Source organism: Pelecanus crispus, chromosome 6 (assembly GCF_030463565.1).
Source record: "Pelecanus crispus isolate bPelCri1 chromosome 6, bPelCri1.pri, whole genome shotgun sequence".
Lineage (NCBI taxonomy): Eukaryota > Metazoa > Chordata > Aves > Pelecaniformes > Pelecanidae > Pelecanus > Pelecanus crispus.
Window position 1 is genome coordinate 62714211 of NC_134648.1, and position 19204 is coordinate 62733414.

At 35.9% G+C, this 19204-nt stretch overlaps 1 protein-coding gene across 2 annotated transcripts in view; it reads left to right on the plus strand.

Annotated features, from left to right (window-relative positions):
- The window catches only part of KLC1 (kinesin light chain 1), a 32168-nt gene that overhangs the window by 8300 nt on the left and 4664 nt on the right, over positions 1–19204 (plus strand). For both annotated transcript variants that reach the window (XM_009493503.2, XM_075711780.1), the window contains exons 4-14: positions 1037–1115; positions 3075–3300; positions 3833–3920; positions 4655–4756; positions 5403–5576; positions 5726–5825; positions 6701–6750; positions 6839–6906; positions 8395–8503; positions 11619–11780; positions 17124–17254. In XM_009493503.2, coding sequence (XP_009491778.1) covers positions 1037–1115; positions 3075–3300; positions 3833–3920; positions 4655–4756; positions 5403–5576; positions 5726–5825; positions 6701–6750; positions 6839–6906; positions 8395–8503; positions 11619–11780; positions 17124–17254 — 1289 coding nt within the window. The remainder of the gene's footprint in view (positions 1–1036; positions 1116–3074; positions 3301–3832; positions 3921–4654; positions 4757–5402; positions 5577–5725; positions 5826–6700; positions 6751–6838; positions 6907–8394; positions 8504–11618; positions 11781–17123; positions 17255–19204) is intronic.

Genomic DNA, 19204 nt, shown 5'->3' on the forward strand with positions numbered 1-19204 from the left:
GCTGGAATCAGCACGCTTAAAATTATGAACTTCCCATCTGAGATCTCGTTCCATCAGTCTGCTGTTTTTGCAGAGCATCCACTTTGCCACCATTGAACTTGAATGCCAGCAGCAGTAGTTGCCTTTTTCTCATCTGTGGAAAAAGGTGTTGGATGGAGAGCCAGAAAAAAAGGAATGTGTTCCGCACCTGGGTTTTCTCCTTACTGAGCTTAATGTTTCTGAGAACTTCAACTATTTATATTTATTGTGTAGATTCCACATTTAAGAAACAGGATTGAAGGATGATCTGTTTCTTTATTTTACATGATTGTGGGATTTGAAATGATCTTTGGATGTTTAAAATCAATATACGCTAATGGATTTTGCAGAAATGAATATGGTTCTGGATGGAGATTATTGGAGATGAACTTTCTTCCAAGTGGTGGTGTGGGGTTTTTTTTGGGGGGGGTGGGGTGGGGTGGGAGGTGTGTGTGTTGGTGTGTGTGGGTTGTTTTTATGGGGTGGTTTTTTGGTTTTTTTTTTTTTTGAACCTTAAAGATCACAATTGCAAAATAAGTTGAGTACTCAGAAACTGAGGTGACAGAATTAAAGTTGCTAGTGCAACTTTATTCTCCTTCAGGAGATGAATCTCCTTATTCCTCTTCCTTGCTTATCTGTAACTACGTTTATGACTAAAAATGTGCAGTGGACAATTCCGTATTCCATAGCACTCCCTCTTCACTGGGTACATTCATTAGGTACAATGTCTCTGTAAGAATAACAAAAGTGTTCTTGTGTGCTTAAATTGAGACTGAAATCTAGGAGACCTGATTTCTATTTCTGGCTCTTCTGAAGGTGTCCTGTATTGTTTTGGGACAGAGTATGTAAATACATTTGAACATAAGACCTTCATTAAGCTTCTATGAGAAATGTTATTCTTAGCAATTCCTAAGTTCTTGATGTGGGGTTTTCCTTTAATGTTGCTAATTAAATGACTGTCCCTTTATGCCTTAGATTTAAGTGTAACAATTTGTTTGGGTTTGGGGTTGTTCTGTAGGAGGATAAAGATACAGATTCCACCAAAGAGCCTTTGGATGACTTATTTCCCAATGATGAAGATGACCAAGGACAAGGAAGTAAGTGCACTTCACCTTACAATGTTAGTGTATTTCTGCAATGCAGAATATAAAGATGCTCTTTACAAAAATGAATCCATCCTTGGGGTCCTCTGGGACACAGCGGAGTGGTGAATGCTTCTGCTAGAATAAGGAAACCAGTCATTGATACACATTCTATACATCAATATGTGTAGAACTGGGGCTTAGGTTTTGAAAGAGACTTTACTAGCTGTTGTAAAGTTCTTGGGACTGACTTCAGTACAAAATTGGTCCCACAGTCTTTCCTGTGGGCCTCAGAGTGGAAGAGGTTTGTTCCAAGTGACTGAGGCAGATTCTGAAACATTGAAGCTTTTTGATGGTCTGCCCAGATGGTGAATTCTGTTAATGACCTCTTTAATGATCTGATTTAACATTTTGGGGCAGGTTTCAGTATGAAACCTCTCTCATATAACCTTTTGTCCTTTGCTAAGATTGTTTTTGTTAGTTTTACTATTCATTCTAGAAGTATTGTCTTCAGGTAGAGGGACCGATGAATATGCAGTCAAGTTTGAGGTTAGGGGTATGGTAGTGTGGTTGAAAGAAGCCATTAATAGATAAGGCTTGCTTAGTGAAATGCTTTTTGTATGGGTGTAAAGCTGATATAATATATAATGTATTGATATTCTAGTGTATATGCAGTGTGGTAGTAGTATAATGGTTCTTAGTAGGCAAATGACTTGAGAAGAAAATGTCTGAAGGGTCTCACCTTTGTAATCAGCAGAGTTCTGGATTTCCTTTATGGGCACGCACACAAGATATGCTGCATGCTTGATAGCATGGTAATGCTGTCCGTAGCCAGCAATGGAAGGAAGACTTGAAGAGTTTAGAGTAGGTAGTGTTGACTCTGAAATCCATCCTGAGCGCATCCTTCCTTCCCTAGAATTTTCTAGTAGGAAAACTGAACAGCAAAGCTGTCTATATACCTGCATAGTCAATCTACCTTATTTTGTTTACAGAAGACAAAACCAACATTTCAGTAAGTTCCTCGACCTCCAGGAAAAATACTGAAATGCCTCAGTGCTTTGGTAGGCGACTGTGGATGTAGGCTTGGAATTGTGTGATTCCGCTGACATAAAAAGCTCTCCCACTTGTTGTGAGAGTGTGTATTGCTTAATAGAAAGGCGGGAAGAAAGTCGGGCTCACAGCTGGAGCCCTTATCCTGTGTGTTGTCTAGAATTTAATGAAAATGAGTAAGAGGTAGTTTTCTCAGTCTTCCCAGAAATCTCCCAGGTGAAGAGAAAAAGGGTAGTAGATTTGGGGGGTGGGAGGGGGGGGGGTTGCACCAACCAAAGGTTAGGAGCTACTGGAAAATAAGTTGCTGACCCTGAGGGTTAGTAAGTAAAACCTAGAGGTTGACGCTACTTTTGACTCAATGCCTTTTCTCTTGCAACTCTTATTAGTGGCATCCAAGGTGTTTTAATCCTTTACATGCCAACGTTAAGTATTCCTTGGTATAGCAAACAAAGGGAAACAAACAAAAAATTGTATGTTTAGAGAAGGAGAATAAAGGAAAAAGGAAAAATCATTTGAGCTTTTCTGCAGGTGTTTGGCTTGGCTATGTTAATGTTCCTTTCCATAGGGAAACGTGGATATTTCTAAGTGCAAAATTATGATATAATCTCGAATTGTTAATGATTTGCTGAGCTCAAATGGTTTCCTACTTTCTTTGTTGGTTTATTACATTTGGCCCTTTGAGCTAATGGAAGTGTAAAATAATATTAATACAATACTGGACAGAGTATGAAGAATAAAATGGTCTTATTTTCACTGTCACTGTTCCAGACAGCGTGACTTCTGTGAAGTATGTTCTAATACTAATGCTTTGTAATGAAGAAATAAAATTTAATGAGGCTCATTTTGTGTCATTGAGCCGTAATATTAGATGTTTTAGTTACAGTCATCTTTTAAACAACTTGAAATCTTGCGGATTTCTTTCAGTTCAACAGCAGCATAGCAGTGCAGCAGCTGCTGCCCAACAAGGTGGCTATGAAATTCCGGCACGATTAAGGACCCTTCATAATCTTGTTATTCAGTACGCTTCCCAAGGTAGATATGAGGTTGCTGTACCTCTCTGTAAACAAGCTCTTGAAGATCTGGAGAAGACTTCGGGTCATGATCATCCTGATGTTGCCACTATGTTGAACATACTTGCTTTGGTGTACAGGTTTGTATACTGACATAGGTAAATTTCAGTTAAATAAAGAGTTAGCATTTGGCTACAACCTGTTAATGTTCAGACTAACATTTTTTGACTGTTGTATCATTCTCCATTCCCTGTTTTTAATTAAAACCCTCAAGAGGGTCCTGCAATAATTATGTCTCCCTATACTTAAAAGTGAAACAAGTTGTTGCATTTTTGCCTGTGCCTTTGTTTTGGGAGTGAAGCTGGTTTTTTTTGGTTTTTTTTTTTTTTTTTTTTTTTTTTTGTCTACTGAAGGGGGCATGTTTTGATTACCCACTTACAGATAATCTAGAGATATAAGTTGGACAGCAGTGTAGTAGTAGTACATGACTGTCCTCAACCAGCAAACTACTTTACAGTTACAGGCTTCAGGTTTTTACTTCCTGATTTCTGAATATATTCTCAATTACTCTCCTTTTGTACTAGCATCTTTAGGCCAGTACTGAAGTCAGCCTCATTTTTATGACTTTCTTTTCTGAATCCCCAGTATTAATTATGACTCTTTAAAATTTAGAGACCAGAACAAATACAAAGATGCAGCAAACCTCCTGAATGATGCCTTGGCTATCCGCGAAAAGACTTTGGGCAAAGATCATCCAGCGGTTTGTATACATGCAATATCATATTCTTAGTTGTGTTTTTCACTGAATTTTTTTCAACTCATTCTAATATTAAACTCAACAGGAAAGTTTTTAAGACCTGGCTTATCTCTAAACAGTGCAGGTAGGAGGCTACAATGTAACATTCTTTGTTTTCTCTTAAATATTTAATGTACCTTGTGAGCATTCTATTCAATGCTGTTTCACCACAAATGACTCGCACATACTTGATTTTGGGTTGCATGGATTCTCTATGGGAAGTTAATTTGGGAAGAAAGATTTTAATTTCCTTACTCAAATCACTTTATTAAACTCAGATTGAAGGTGTACTTCTGATTTCTTTTACTGCTACTTTTAAATGAAACATAAATCAAGCTTTTGTACTTAGTGTTTAAAATTCATGTGATATCTCACTTCATGTAGCCTGTGTGAATCAGGGCAGCTCTGCGTATAGGTGAGAGAGGTAACTTTGTAACAGAAGAATGTGGAAAGAAAATGTATGTACTAAATGACATTTCCACAAATGAAGCAAAAGTATTTCATTATTTTGGTTTTTTTCCTTTCCTTGTTTGTGTATGTATGCATTCAAGAATAATTATTTCTTCATTTGCAAATTTCAAGAGGTCTACCCTGTGCATGGAAAATTTGAAAATAGCAATGCATTGCAGATGTGTTCATTTGTCAGATATTTGTATTGGCAAATTCCAGTGTAATTAATACTTCTTCACTGTTCATAGGTGGCAGCAACTCTAAACAATCTTGCAGTACTTTATGGTAAACGGGGAAAGTACAAAGAAGCTGAACCATTGTGTAAGCGAGCTCTGGAAATCAGAGAAAAGGTATGAGTAAAAGAATACAGCACCTTTGAATGGGTTTTTTGAGGGAGAGGGCAAAGTTAAACACTTTTTTTCTTATGTTTCAGTTGGGTAGATCTGCCAGATAAACCACAGAGTTAGCAATGCGCTAGTAGTTAGCAGTGTCTGAAATTCAAAACAGTAGTAAATTCCAGTAGTCCTACGGAGCTGTTGGAGCACTCTGCCTATATTCTAAATTCTGTGTTTTGTAATTAACCTCCTTTATTTTTTTCTTTCCCCTTTGATAGTTAAATAATCTTTGATTTGACAAGAGCATTGGAATTAAAAATGAAACCATTAAAATTTTAAAGTTGATTATTCTATGACTATGTGGATATCTGTTCTAGTCCATGAGACTGAATGCCTGCATCTTCAGGCTTCTTTGTGTAATACGCTGCATATAATGTTATTATACTACTTACGTTAGTCCTGTTATGAATTGTTCTGCAGCATTCTCAGTTTGTAATAGAATTGTGTAATTTTCATATCTTTCAAATGCAAATTTTGCTTTTGTCATCCTCATGTTGAATTGATGAGGAATAAAAACTAATGGGGTATTTCTAAATTATGTGTTTCTAAACCTTGATATGATGATTGGAGAATGTTTTAATACAAGGTCTTTCATTTTCAGGTTCTGGGGAAAGATCACCCTGATGTTGCCAAGCAATTAAATAACTTGGCTTTACTATGCCAGAACCAGGGTAAATATGAGGAGGTTGAATATTACTATCAGAGGGCACTGGAGATTTACCAAACTAAGCTGGGACCAGATGATCCAAATGTTGCGAAAACAAAGAATAACCTGGTAAGCCTTTTACAAAGTAAATCTAAGAAAAAGTAAAATTTTCTGATTAATTGAAATGCACCTTTATTTAGCAGGTATTGTATTTATTATTTATCAAGCTAAATAAAACAGTGTGCTGATATATCTTTTGGCGGGTATTTTGTTTTCAGGCATCCTGCTATCTAAAACAGGGCAAATTTAAGCAAGCGGAAACTTTGTACAAAGAGATTCTTACTCGTGCTCATGAACGGGAATTTGGCTCTGTAGATGGTAAGAAACTTAGTCCCTAGATTTGAATGTGTGTTTCACTTGTGTAGTTATGAAATAAAATCTGCAGGAATTTAATTGTATCCTGATTAAAATTGTTACCTGCTTGAGGTAGACTTAAAAAGTGAGGTTATAGATGCGTGGCAGTACATTAATCATAAGAAAGCATTTAGATACAGCAGTAACATTTGATTCAAAAAGAGAGGTTTTCTTACATGAGGGAGACTTGGTAGGTTTATGTTTTATGGATTGTATTTCTGGCATAATTTGTCTTATGCCCAATCAAAACCAATTTTAATATTTTTATAGAGGTAGAAAAATGTATCTTGCTTTCCAGTCCCAGGAAAATTCAGTGCAGGATTTTTAATGATACAAGAAATTAATTGTTAATGTGAGTCCTCCATTAATACATTTAAAGAATGGGAAAATACCCTTAAATTGTGAATTGCACTGTACATTGAAGTCAAATGCATTTTATCAACTATAAATCACAGTGAAGAATTTTCATTGCATTCCATGACAGTAGCATATGCACCACTTAATAGATGTCAAAACAGTTGTTATGATAAAAGAAGTAAGTGCGTGTTTTCTAGCACAGAACTAGGTACACGACAAATCGAAGGCAGCATATACTGACTTCAAAGCTTCTCAGAAGTAACTGTTTCTAAGCTCAGATAAGAAAAGAAGACAGAATTGTAAAACTATAAAAGAGGTGCATGTTTTATTTATCTGCTGCTGGTAGTATGGACAGTAAGCTTTTTTGTGGTGGTAATAGTATAATTCTCTGGTTCGCAACTTCATTTCAGAAGGGTGAACATCAAACAATGAATACTTTGTAGTTTTGTACTTCTATAAAATATTTTCTTCTGTTTCATCAGATGAAAATAAGCCTATTTGGATGCATGCGGAAGAGAGGGAAGAATGCAAAGTAAGGCCTTTGTCATAAATCTTTTTTGGAGCTTTTTCTATTTAAGTTAGAAATCGGTTATTTTTCTTCAATGTTACTTTTGTTTTAGGGAAAGCAAAAAGATGGCACATCTTTTGGAGAATATGGTGGCTGGTACAAAGCTTGCAAAGTTGACAGGTGCGTAATCTCTTTACAGGACAAACAACGCGGCAATACCCAGTATCCAGAAATGTCAGATTAAAGCATGCTTTAAAAATGAAACCAAACCAGCTGCTTGTTTAGGACTATAAAAACTATAGTATTAAAAATTCAGGCCCCAAGACTGAGTTTCAGGAACACAGTAGCAGTTTTCAAGTCCTGGGGCTGCTTTTAATCCAGGCTGGTTAGATTTGGTAAGTGACATAAAAATTCACCGCTTGTGTTCTTGGTACTCCTTTACGTGGAAGCGTAGATCACCTTTCTTTCTTTTTATACTGTTGGTTGGCATACATGCTCTTCCTGCCCCAGCAAGACCTCTAGAGAGGGCCAGAAGCAAAAAGGAGACTGTGCAAATAACTGAGCTTTGAGTTTTCTAGCTGGCACAAGAAACAAAGTTAAACTACCACAGTCAAGCATTATTTGCGTTTCTAAAGCTTGAAGAGTATAGTTTTGTGTAAATGAAACGTGTACCTTAAAATGGAAGAAGAGAAACAAGGACTTTGGCTTGGATTATACTTGGTGAAATATTTTTTTTGGTTTGCTTTAATTTTGTTTGTTAACTGCCTTTTTTTTTTTTTTAACATGCAGGTGGTACAATGTGAAAAAAACCCTGCCCCTAGTACTGATAATGTTCAGTGAGGGTTTTTTGTTTCTTCAGTGTTTGAATTCTTGTATTTAGCAAGCAACAGAACCTTTGTACTGTTGAAATCTGCGCGCGTGCTCTCTCTCTCTTCTCCATCCTGGATTCTGGGTGCAATACGCTTTGTTGGTTTGTTTTTCATGTACTAGTCCATTCTAATGCATGAGGAAATCTTTTTCTCTGCTGTTACTGGAGCAAAACTTCAAGCAACAATACTGTGACTGAGCTAATTCTCATTGTGTCATTGAAACAAAAATGTCTTCTTGGAGTGTGAGACTTGTTAATGGAATGTGTGATTCTTCCCCCCCCACCCCCCCCCATTTATTGTTCAGGCGTAGTTTGAATGCACAGAAACTGCAAATAGGTACTAAGTAAAAACTTATGGAAGGAACTGGTAATTTGTTTTGTGGCTAGCAGGTACTACAGTAATGGTCACTGTATGCATGAGTAGGCATATTTTCTGGAAGCTTCACAATTATTCAGTTGGACACAGTCAGATTAAGCTACATTTTCACCTCGAGGTGCATCTGAGAAACACAAGGATATAGCATTCCAGTTTTCTCTTGAGTAGATCTAGAGGCTAGTTACTAATTTTTCAGTTTCAGGGATGTTGACTAATCGTAGTGTGAGCCATTAATGCACATTGAAAGGAGTTAACAGGTTTTTCCATGTAGATGAAGTACAGTATAGTATATTTCAAGCAAGACTTATTAAATAATTACAAAAATATGATAAATACTATATTAATTCAAGTTTTTATTAGTTTGTGAATTGAGAAGAGTTTAATGTGTGTGTGTGTGTATACTTTTTTTTTGTTCTTTAAATAGTCCGACAGTAACAACTACTTTAAAGAACCTTGGGGCACTTTACAGACGACAGGGCAAATTTGAAGCTGCTGAAACATTAGAAGAGGCAGCAATGAGATCTCGTAAACAGGCAAGTATGAAAATTTGCCTTTCTGCATTGTGGTCATGCAGTTTTTCAACTTCAGTATCTATCATACATGCAGAACTTTTAGCTATTCAGTGTCTGGTGCCTGCTATCACCCTCTAATTTCAGTCTGAACTGGTGAAAAACCAGTACCATCTTAACACTTGCAAACTGGTTAATTGCTAGGGCACCATGTACCAGAGGAATGATTCAAATTGGGAGTGAAATTATGTGGAAAGTGGAAGAGCAGAAAACACGGTGTTGGCCAGCACTCCTCAATTGGCTGCATGTCCTGGGAGAGAGACTGTAGCTAGGGGAAATGGAGTTTGTGTTGATAATCTCCTTTGCCAGTAATGCTGTTCTACTTTTAATAAGGAGCTGTCAAACTTACACATGTTCTGTTTCTGCGTATGACTGACTGTGACTGGTGCAGACCTTCAGAAGACCATTATAAATTTATCAGTTTCTGTTACTTTGCAAACCGATGGGATGGATATTGCAGTTCAAGGGGGGACTGTTACCCTTTTAATGTGGAGAAGTTCTGTGCTGTCTCTGTGCTCTCAAATCTAATGTTCAAGTAACCCTTTCTCACAGTCTTAGAAGGTGGGAGAGAGTTTGTTTTTGTTAGGGTTTTATTGGCTTTTTGTTTTTCCTTTCCCTTTTAGATGATTTGATACAATGTTTTTTATAGAAGTACTTAAGACTGGACAAGCAAACATGGCTTATCAGTCAGTGTTAAAATGGAAAGCAAAATAAGAAAATATAAGTGAATAAAAAAAACCTTGGAGAGTTCAATTTTAATTTTGTTTTTATGCAATAATAAGTCAGATTTGTATTTTTTTCAGAAGTGGTTTGTTTTGGGTTTTTTTCTTGTGTAAAATTCTAAAAAATTCTAAATTGAAGTAAACTGACTTAGGTGATGGATCATCTTTATTGATAATGCACTGGTGTTTATTGGTTGTACTGATTCGAAGTTGTATTTTAAAGAATGATACTACAGTGTTTGATGTATATAGAAGCAGATTTCTGGAAAAGGGAGAGAGCAAATAAAGTTCCTGGCAAACCTCATGCTCTTCTAGTGAATTCAGCAATAGTTCCCTTTGACATAAGGTGGCATAAGTTCTTTCTTCCACAAAAACGATGGAAGACTTGTGAGTGTTTGCCAAATAAATGGAATGAAACTGGTAAGAGGAAAGTATGAACCTGGGAAAAAAAGTTCTTTAGCAAGGAAAATTCAAGGGTGGTAGGGAAAGAGCTGATACAGATTCTTTTACTGAGGATGATTTTTCACATACTTCTACTGAATGTTCATTTCTGGTGTGCATCTCATTCAAATGCGACTTGAACATAAGAAATGAACATGTACTGCATCTTAACATATTTGTTTTGGTTCTTAGTTTTACTGTTGCCATTACATGTGATAATTTTTTAGTGTGAATAGATACAACCAGGATAAATTGGCATAATATAATAGTAATAAGAAGACTGGAAGAAAACTTAGCCTGTAGTTATGTTTGTTTCCTTTTTTTAATACATAAAAAAAGCCAAAACAGAACACCAGCTTTACAAGTGCAAATTTTTACTGTGAAGCTTGGAATTGATTATTTGGGAATTAAAGATGGGAGGATCTTGCTATTGGAGAAGTCTCTTCTTATTGGTGCGTCATATACCACCTATACCATTATATCATAATATATCACATTACACACAGCACTAGATTTGGACATGTAGGAAACAATGCTGTCTTAGTAGCAGCTTTTAACGCTACCTTTCTGTTCTAGGTCATTAAAGTAAAGGAGGACAGACAGGGTTAATGCATGCTCCCTTTTGAGCTAAAAGCAAAGAGGTACTTTTGTTCCCAGGTGTGGAAAAGCATCAGTCCTCCAGAACAGAGAACAGAGAACAGCTCTGTTCTCTTTCATACGTTTTTTTTTTTTTTTGTTTCCTGCTGGGATGTATATGCTACGTTTTTGAAGACCAGTGAAGTTCTTTGTCCTTCATCTTTCATGACAGAATTGAACAAACTGGGACAGTGCAGTTCCCTGTCTCTCCCTTTTTTTTTTTTTGTGTATGAGGTAAATGAGAGACAATAGCTTTGAAACAGAGCCTAGAGGCTGTTCATGTGATACATCACCTCCTCAGTGGTGATTTTAAGTATTTTTATGCTTTTTGTGTTCTGCACTGCTAAAGGGTTTGGTGCAAAATCCATTTTGAGCCTATGCTTCTCTACTGTCTGAGAGCTCTAGCCACTTTTCTGCACCATACAGACACATGGAAGTGGAAAATACATGATCATTATATGTTGGTTTCATGCTTCCTTGTGTGTAGAACTGCATTAGGGAGGGCTGTTCTGCTCTTCAGTTAGTGGAAAGAAGCTATGTGGGAACCAAGAACCTGATTTCTCCGTGCCACTAAAACTACTTTCATTCTTATTCATGCACTTTACTTTTAAGTAGAATTTTGGCATGATTTTCACTTCCTCTGTGGTGGTAGACTTTATGGATTTGTCGCACAGATCCCCTGCTGCATTTGCTGCTAACGCTGCACAGTGAAAGATGGCGAATATTTTCTTAAGTGTAAGGTATTCATCTGGGATCTCTTCCTGTCATTTTATTTACATTTATGATGTAAATTATACTGCTGTGCCAAGTGTCATATGTCAGTATGTTTAAATAACACAACCTTTGTCTTAGGTATTAGATATTCAGACACCTGCAATGTTCTTTCTAAAGGTGGGTGAATACTGCACCGTTTGATAGGTGGAAAATGGAGAATTGCATTGACTGTTCATGGTCTATAAATTGCTTAAATATTAAGCTGGTGGCCAGATGGCTTCAGGTGAGTGACATGAACACCATGAGGCTTTGATGAATGATAGGGAAGATGGAAAAGAATGGCAAGTCACTGAATTCTCAAACTACCAAACTGTCCACTTCATGCTATGTTGATTCCTGCAATGTATAAAGGGCAACGCATCTTGACAGCTCTTTGAAGGCAGAATCAGGGTAATGGAGTTATGGGTTTGATTGACTTCTTTCTTGATGTGGTTATTGCGTGTAAGTTGTAGATTAATAGAGCTCGTAATAAAATAAAACGTTTTCCTATTTTACCTAATTCTCAGGGTCTTGACAATGTTCATAAACAGAGAGTTGCTGAAGTGCTGAATGACCCCGAGAGCATAGAAAAAAGGCGAAGCCGAGAAAGCCTCAATGTTGATGTGGTAAAGTACGAGAGTGGTCCTGATGGAGGCGAAGAAGTGAGTATGAGCGTAGAATGGAATGGGGTAAGTACAGTACACAGTTTAAGAAAATAGCCTAGATAAATTATCACCGTAAAAAATACGGTTGTCCATTCACCAGCCTATTGTGTTTTCAGTAGTTTCTTGGTTGATCTACTTTGTATTTTGTAATTCTGCAAAATCAATTAAGAAATGAAGAGTAACATTTTGTTTCTCATAACATTGTGTGAAAAAATTGTAATATTTCAAAATTTTAAAACATCTTTTCTGTTGTTGTCCTGAATGGTGAAACTTCAAGAGTCCCAAGCAGTTGTATTTAAGGTGTTTAATGCTGATTGAGTGTCCTGGTTGTGGTCTGGTGTACGATTGCTTGTCAGTGGTTTCTTGTTACTGGTAGAAATATTCTGGCAATTAACTTACTTTTGCTTTTGTCCTTTTGGTGCCATATTTGCCCATATTTTAAATGTTTCTTTAAAAGTACTGCATCTGTTGGAATCACAAAGAACATTTGCCATGGAGATGTATTAAGCATTAGCAGTTTTAGAGTAAATTAAAGTGATCAGTCTAACATAAAATAATTCCAATCTCCTCCTTACCCAACTTCTTAGACGAAAGAACATAACTTTTCAAGCTGCTATACAATCAGTTTTAAGAGTCAGTGCCATCTCATAACAATGTGATAGTAACTTCACATCTCTTTAAGTGAAATATCAATATGATTTTCCTGTATTGGAAATTGACTGGAGTCAGGGCTTGTTCCTATTTCTTTCCCATATATTGGCTTCACTGTATAACACTGATTGTCATAAAGTAAAAACACATATATAATGTGATTACATATGCATTTTTCTAACCATCGTTTTCCTTTATTTGAAAGACAGTGGAAGCTTTCAGTTATTGATCTGGCTTATGTAGTAGTTTGCTTCTGTCACCGGCTTTCCCATGCTTCACCCCGTTGCTGGCAATGGGATATGTATTGCACTGTTAACTAACTCCCAGCTGCAGTTCTGCTGAAACTATTCTGTTGTTCTGATTATAAAAGTGCTGTTGCCTGCTTTTGCTGTATGGGAGGGGAAGTAGCCTACTTTGCCATATTGAGTGTTATGAAGTTTCGTTTCTCTTAACAATAGCTATCTCTTTTTTTCCCCTTCTTTTTTTTTTTTTAGCCACATGAGACAAAGTTTAGCATTCCAAAGAAACCTTGATATAACACATACTGCTTTGGTGTTAAAGGAGCATGTTCTTTCCACCTCTGCTTTTGTCTCTTTATTGTTCTCTTGGCATTGGTGTTCTCAGTGCCAAGGCAGTCAATCAGCATCTATTGTGAATAATACTGCATCATTAATAAAGCCACAGTAAGGTTGGATAACTCTTTTTTTAATTCTCATTTTGCCCATTCAGCATTAGAACTGTGTACTGTACTCCTCCCTTAATTTTCGCTGTACTTTGCATGACTATATGTTCTAAATAGATTAAACTTTTTTCTGTTATTGACATTAATTAAACAAGCATGCAGGTTTTGGATTGAAAAGGACTTCTGGAAAAGCAATAGACAGTATTTCTAGGTCAATATCTGAATCAAACTCAGTGATAAAATTTGTTGATCTGAAAAATTAAATTTTGACTTGTCAAGGCAAACAAACTTTTCATTTTTAGTGTGCTGAAGTGGCATTGTTTTATTCTTGTCTTCGTTATTTCTTTTTTTTCCCCTCTTAAGAGAAGGTATTTTGTATTGCATCTTTTACATAAAGTGGGCAACTCGCTCTCCCTCTACCCTGCTAGTATTTCTGTCGCAGTGCTGTTCTTCCTTCTACTTTATATAGTGTGGTTTTTTTACCTTCGTGTGTTCCCTCCAGACAAAATATTCTGATTCATAAAGTACAGTAAATATTTTTTTATCAGGCAGATACTTCTGTGTGCAGAGCCTGAAGAGCGGCCTGCATTTTGCCTTTAAATTCTTCTGAAGTGGTCAAGCTGACTCATGTTCTTGGCTGTCAGAGAATAGGTGGCATGTGTAAAGCAACAACCTTGAACGAAAAAGTTACGTTGAAAGATTTATTGTAATTAAGTGACTTCCGTATGGAATGTAATCACTGTTAAGCATTGTATGCTTTGATATAATGTCTCACATTCTTACAAAAAGAATTGAGATAACTATTGGAAGTAAATCTGTCATTAATTATTAAAATGGGTGTGCTAAGTGAGGTTGTGTAGTGCATGTTTACATATTTCATATAAAGTCCATCCCTTAAAGTTAACTGAAGATACTTGAAAATGCAAATAAATACTTTGTCTTAAAAATTCAAGGTAGAAATCCCAAGATTTTTATCCCTTACTATGTTTGTATATTAAAAATGACAGTGGGTATCTGTAATTGGCATTTTTGTAAATTGATCTTGCAGCCAGTTGGAGGACATATAAAAATCTTCGTGGTATGGTAGTGTTTAATTTAAGATAATGTTTTAGTGTGAGGAAGTATCTTTTATTATTCTAAACCATATGCTTCAAAAAGACAAGCTTTTGGGCACATTGGTCCACTTTCAGGTATGAAACAAAAGCAATAGATTTCACCACCATAGACTAGCTGGTAAGAGTTGCTCTTGTTTAATAAGAAGTGTCAGAAAGTCAGAGCAGCATTGTAGCAGGCAACTACAAAGTACAGGAGATGATGATGGTGGGGAGGTGTAAGCAAAAGTAATAAGGTGATTCTTCTGAGTGACATAAAAATTGGCAATTAGTCTTTGCCATAGAAATGGATCTCTCTGTGATTTTTTTGTTTATTTACACTGGATTTAGGATTTTTTTTTTTTTTTATCCTAAGCTCATCTTTTAAAGGTGTTTTGTTAATCACTTAGTCGGTGTTTAACTTGGAAGTTCAATGTTTTTATTCCAGATTTGAAGTACCCAAAAGCTTGTCTGCTTATCCCTAATGTGCTAGTTAGCATAATAAAAGTTATACTCTATATCTACCAAATTTGTCTTGCCTTTGTTTGTTGGATCATTATCGCTACTACAGCATCACTGGTTTAATACCACAGGAATAATTAGCCTTTTCACTAATCTAATACTTCTAGTTGGAATTCAGACTTCAGTTTATTCAATCCTGCAAAGCTGAAGTCTGTTTTTTAAAAGTGTGAACAATATATGCAATTTAGTTTGAAACATAAATACTTGGTTAGATTTCGATCTTCTAATCACTTGGTAGCAAGGCATTTTGCTATTTGCATGATTTGCATAATTTGAATAATTTTAATTGCTGTTCATTCCAGTTCGTAAAGGTTCTCAAAACCGTTATCTTAAAGACTATCAGTAATCGTTTCTGTACTTAATACTGAGAATGGAAAGCATGTAGATTGAGCCACAGCTTATACTTAAAGGTGGATTCTTTCAGCTGCCTCACTGCATTAGGGAAAATACAGAAGTTGCCACTTGGATAATATATACATACACACAGATATGTTGTAAAAAATACTTGTGAGGTCAGTTGGATCCATAAAGGAATGAACAGAATTTTGTCTGGAGGTTAGGGGAAGACCTCTTTCTTCTTGCAGTTTTGTTTCAAGGAAAATTCCTGACAGAAGTTAAAGCTGAAATGAATGCACCTTGCTCTGTTTCTTTCTTCTGTTTTTTTATTTTTATTTTTGTGTTAATGTCAGCTGAAAAAAAAATCCCTTTCTTTGTTTACAAAATGTAATACTAAAGCTATCCCTACTTAAGTGTTTTGTATTTTATACAAATGCTAACTTAAAGAATGCATAGCATCATTCACGCTCGTTTGTAAGTCACACATTAGTGATATAGGCGAAACTATAAAGATGTACGTTCCGGTAATTGCACGGGCCTGCACTTTGTACTTAAGGGCAGTCCAAATACTTACTCTGGAAAAAACTGTTTTGAACGTGACCTAGAAATACTGTAAACATAACTGTTCAAAGTTGAAAACTGTTGAATTTTTCCCAACAGTTTCATTCAGTTTTTCTCTCTCCGTTTCTGACAGGCCTAGATGCCTTTTGTGATTCTTATACTGTCTCCTGCATGACGGGCGTGCACCATCTTCAAGCTTTAACTTCTCTCTTCAGTACTGACTGCTGTGTTTTAGCAAACCCCTTAAGATTCTTGTCAGAGCTACACTTCCCTGTAAACTGGCCATTCCTTCAGTGCTGGTGTCTCTTTTTGGTTTTTCTATTTCTGTACATGTGTAGCTTTGCCAGATATGTATCTAGTCATACGAAATGTTATTACAACCATTCGCTGTGTAATACATTAGTTTAAAAAAAAAAAAGTAACAATGAACTTTATAAGTAGCTGTTCACTATGGAAAAAAGGTAGTTAAAAGTATCACACAAGGTATTATCGAAATGGCATGATGGTGATCTTTACAGGAGAAAACCAAAACAAAACCCGTAACAGTAAGGCATGTTCTCCAAGTGCTTTAAAATGTATTTAGAGACCTATTACATGGTTAACATCAATATGGAACTCTGGATGTCTTCACTTATGATTATTCTGAAGTAGCATTGCTGTTTAGTCTTTGTGTGAGATTTTGGCAATTATGCTTTTCGCTACTAATCTTGGTGTTCAGTGATTTGTGTATTTGTCTTTCTAACTTCTAATAAACTCACTCCAACTCAGGTGTCTGTCTTTGTCTGCTTAGTAGTGCTTTACTTTCTTCTTTTACAATTCTTCTTTCATAATCATGTGGGATTTCTGTGAAGTAGGAAGCGGTCACTTCTAATCTTACTAAACTGTTGGGTTTGGGTTTTTTTAAGAGTAAAACAAAATAGAATTGTGGTCAATTGGAAGTTTCTTTGGATCAGCACAGCAGTGTAAAACATGAATGCAATGTACAAAAAATTCATTTCATCATGTTTTACATTTTCTTTGGTGAAAGTTAAAATGAAGGAATGAGGAATTTAACCATACATGTTTCTGATCAGAAATACTTCTGTTTAAGGATTTTAGGATTAAACAAACATGTTTGCAAGTAATGTAGATGTTTAGAAAAAATAAAACTGTTTTTTCCTTAGACTCTGATGGAGTGCTTTTGCTTGGGGCTTGTACTCTGTTTAGCCACAGTGTGCTCATATGAGATGGTGACATGGTAGTGGTGAATTGTTTTGACTACTGTGGTGGGGTTTTATTAATTATTATGAATCATGGCTTGAGCATGTCTTCACATTTTAGAAATCTTTGTTACAGTTTAGAAGGAACTCTCTTGTTTTGGTAAAGTTATAGCTATATGATAGTCTGTGTTCAGGTAATTGTACCAAGTATATATTAATAGCAATTTAAGAAATTTTTTTCATCAATGAAATGTTTTTAAGCCAAGCTATGGGTAGGGCAACAAACTCTTGCACTTTCACATTTGTTCGATTTTTTTTTTTCCAGGATGGCACTGGATCTTTAAAACGCAGTGGTTCTTTTAGCAAACTTCGTGCTTCCATTAGACGCAGCAGTGAGAAGCTGGTTAGAAAGCTGAAGGGAGGAAGTTCACGAGACAGTGAACCAAAGAATCCAGGGTAATTATCTATTCTTAGCTGTGCTGGTGTGCCCTTGTTCTGTGCCCCCACTGTAGTCTAGTGCAGTACCTAGGGCAGTGTTTTCTTCTCTGCTTAGCTAACTGCATATCAAATAGATTTATAACTTAAAATAAAATAGGAAATAATTTCTTAAACTTCTAATGAAAGTTCTGTAACATCTGAGGAATTATATTTGCTTTTAAGAGTTAAGTAAATTTTAACAGTGTTTCTTCCCTTTTTACTGCTTTAGCCACTTCAAGAACAGAAAAGCCTCATAGAATTATTGATAAGTGTTAGTTACCTGCAAAATTCTCCTTTTCACACAGCAGTGAAGAATAATAAATGTTAATGATTTTTACAATAAAAGCTTGAACACAGTCAACCCACAACTAACATTCTTGATATAGCTTAATATCTTGATATAGGTTTATATATTGCTGCGGGTATAAAGAGAATTACTGATGTGAGCCCTTCTCAGTTTCTGTTTTTGGAAAGCCTGGATTTCAGAGAGCAGAGGAAAATGTTGACAAATTTGAACCTAGTTGTGCATCTCATTAACATTTTGGCCTCAGTGAAGTCAGTGGTAAAAATCCAAATTTTAATGAATCTGACTTCTCACTCTTTCCCATTTACCATATGATTATGGAATTGGAGGTATGTAATATTTCTAATAAATGCATAAAAACTTACATCATTTATTGGCTGCTGCAGGGAAGTTGCAATGTTAAAATGTACTGCTGTTTTTCATAATAGCACTCACTGGTGTTCACCCTCACCCCCAACATAATTGCAGTCAGTTCTGCGTGGCTTTTTTCCCCTTGCTGTGGAAAACTGGAACTCATTTAGTTGATAGGAAACTATGGCAATGTGAATTTGAACTTAGCTTTAAAACAGTTAAATTGGAGAACGTAAATTGGATTAACTTCTGATGCAGCAACTGGATCTATGAGTAATATAGTAGATGATGATGGTATTAGCTGAGACAGTAATCTGGAGGCAGGGTCTCAATGTGGTTTTGCAAGTGTTCCAATGAAGTTTTGCCTTACTGTTTTTATGCGGCTGTAAAACATTGTGTACAGCTGCAATACATGTAGAATTTTCTTCCTTGCATATCTGTTTCAAATTCAGCCTGCTCTGATTTTTAGAATTGTTAATTAAAATTTCACTCTCGGCTGTCAGACTTGATGTTAGAAGGAACTGAATCAAATTCAAGGTCAAAAATCCCTTTGCATTTATTGATACGACATTAAGAACTGTGTCTGAGATGATAGATTGGGAATAAACTGTGAAAAACATGTAAGAATGAAATATGTAAATGTAAAATGCTTTAGGGAAAACAAGCAAATGCAAGCCAAAATAGAATAAAAGGGATATCCTCCTTTGTCCTCAGTATTAGCATTTTTATAGGTTGGTTTTCTGTTTCTATTCAGTTCTGTCTAGAGTTCATACATCATAGTTCAGGTGTATTCTTGTATGAATAGATGCGTATATTCACAGCTAGTTTTGCATTTTCTCCTCGTTTTTGTGAGACATGGAAAGGTTTTCAGTTTCTTAAAAGCCAACAATTTTACTCCTGGTTCTCTGTAGTAAATAGAGCTAACTTTATCTGCAGGTAAAGTAACTCCATGATTATAGGTGTAGACAATTAACGCTTGCATATAACTGAAGACATTTGGCTTTGCAGTGTCCTCTAAGAACTCCTCTGCCTTTTTATTGTCTGCACTTTTGTAGTATTATTTGACCAACATAGAAGTAATCTACCCACGTTAACATTAATTATATTATGGGGTCTGTATTGCCAGATAAAATTTCCCTCACATAAAGACATTAATGTGAAACAAATTTGAAAACAAAGCAGTATCTTTCTTGCTTTCCATTTTTGACAAAATATTCTTGTTTTTTAAATGTCACTGTTGTTCTCAAAGAAGAATTTATTCTTAAAACTTGCAA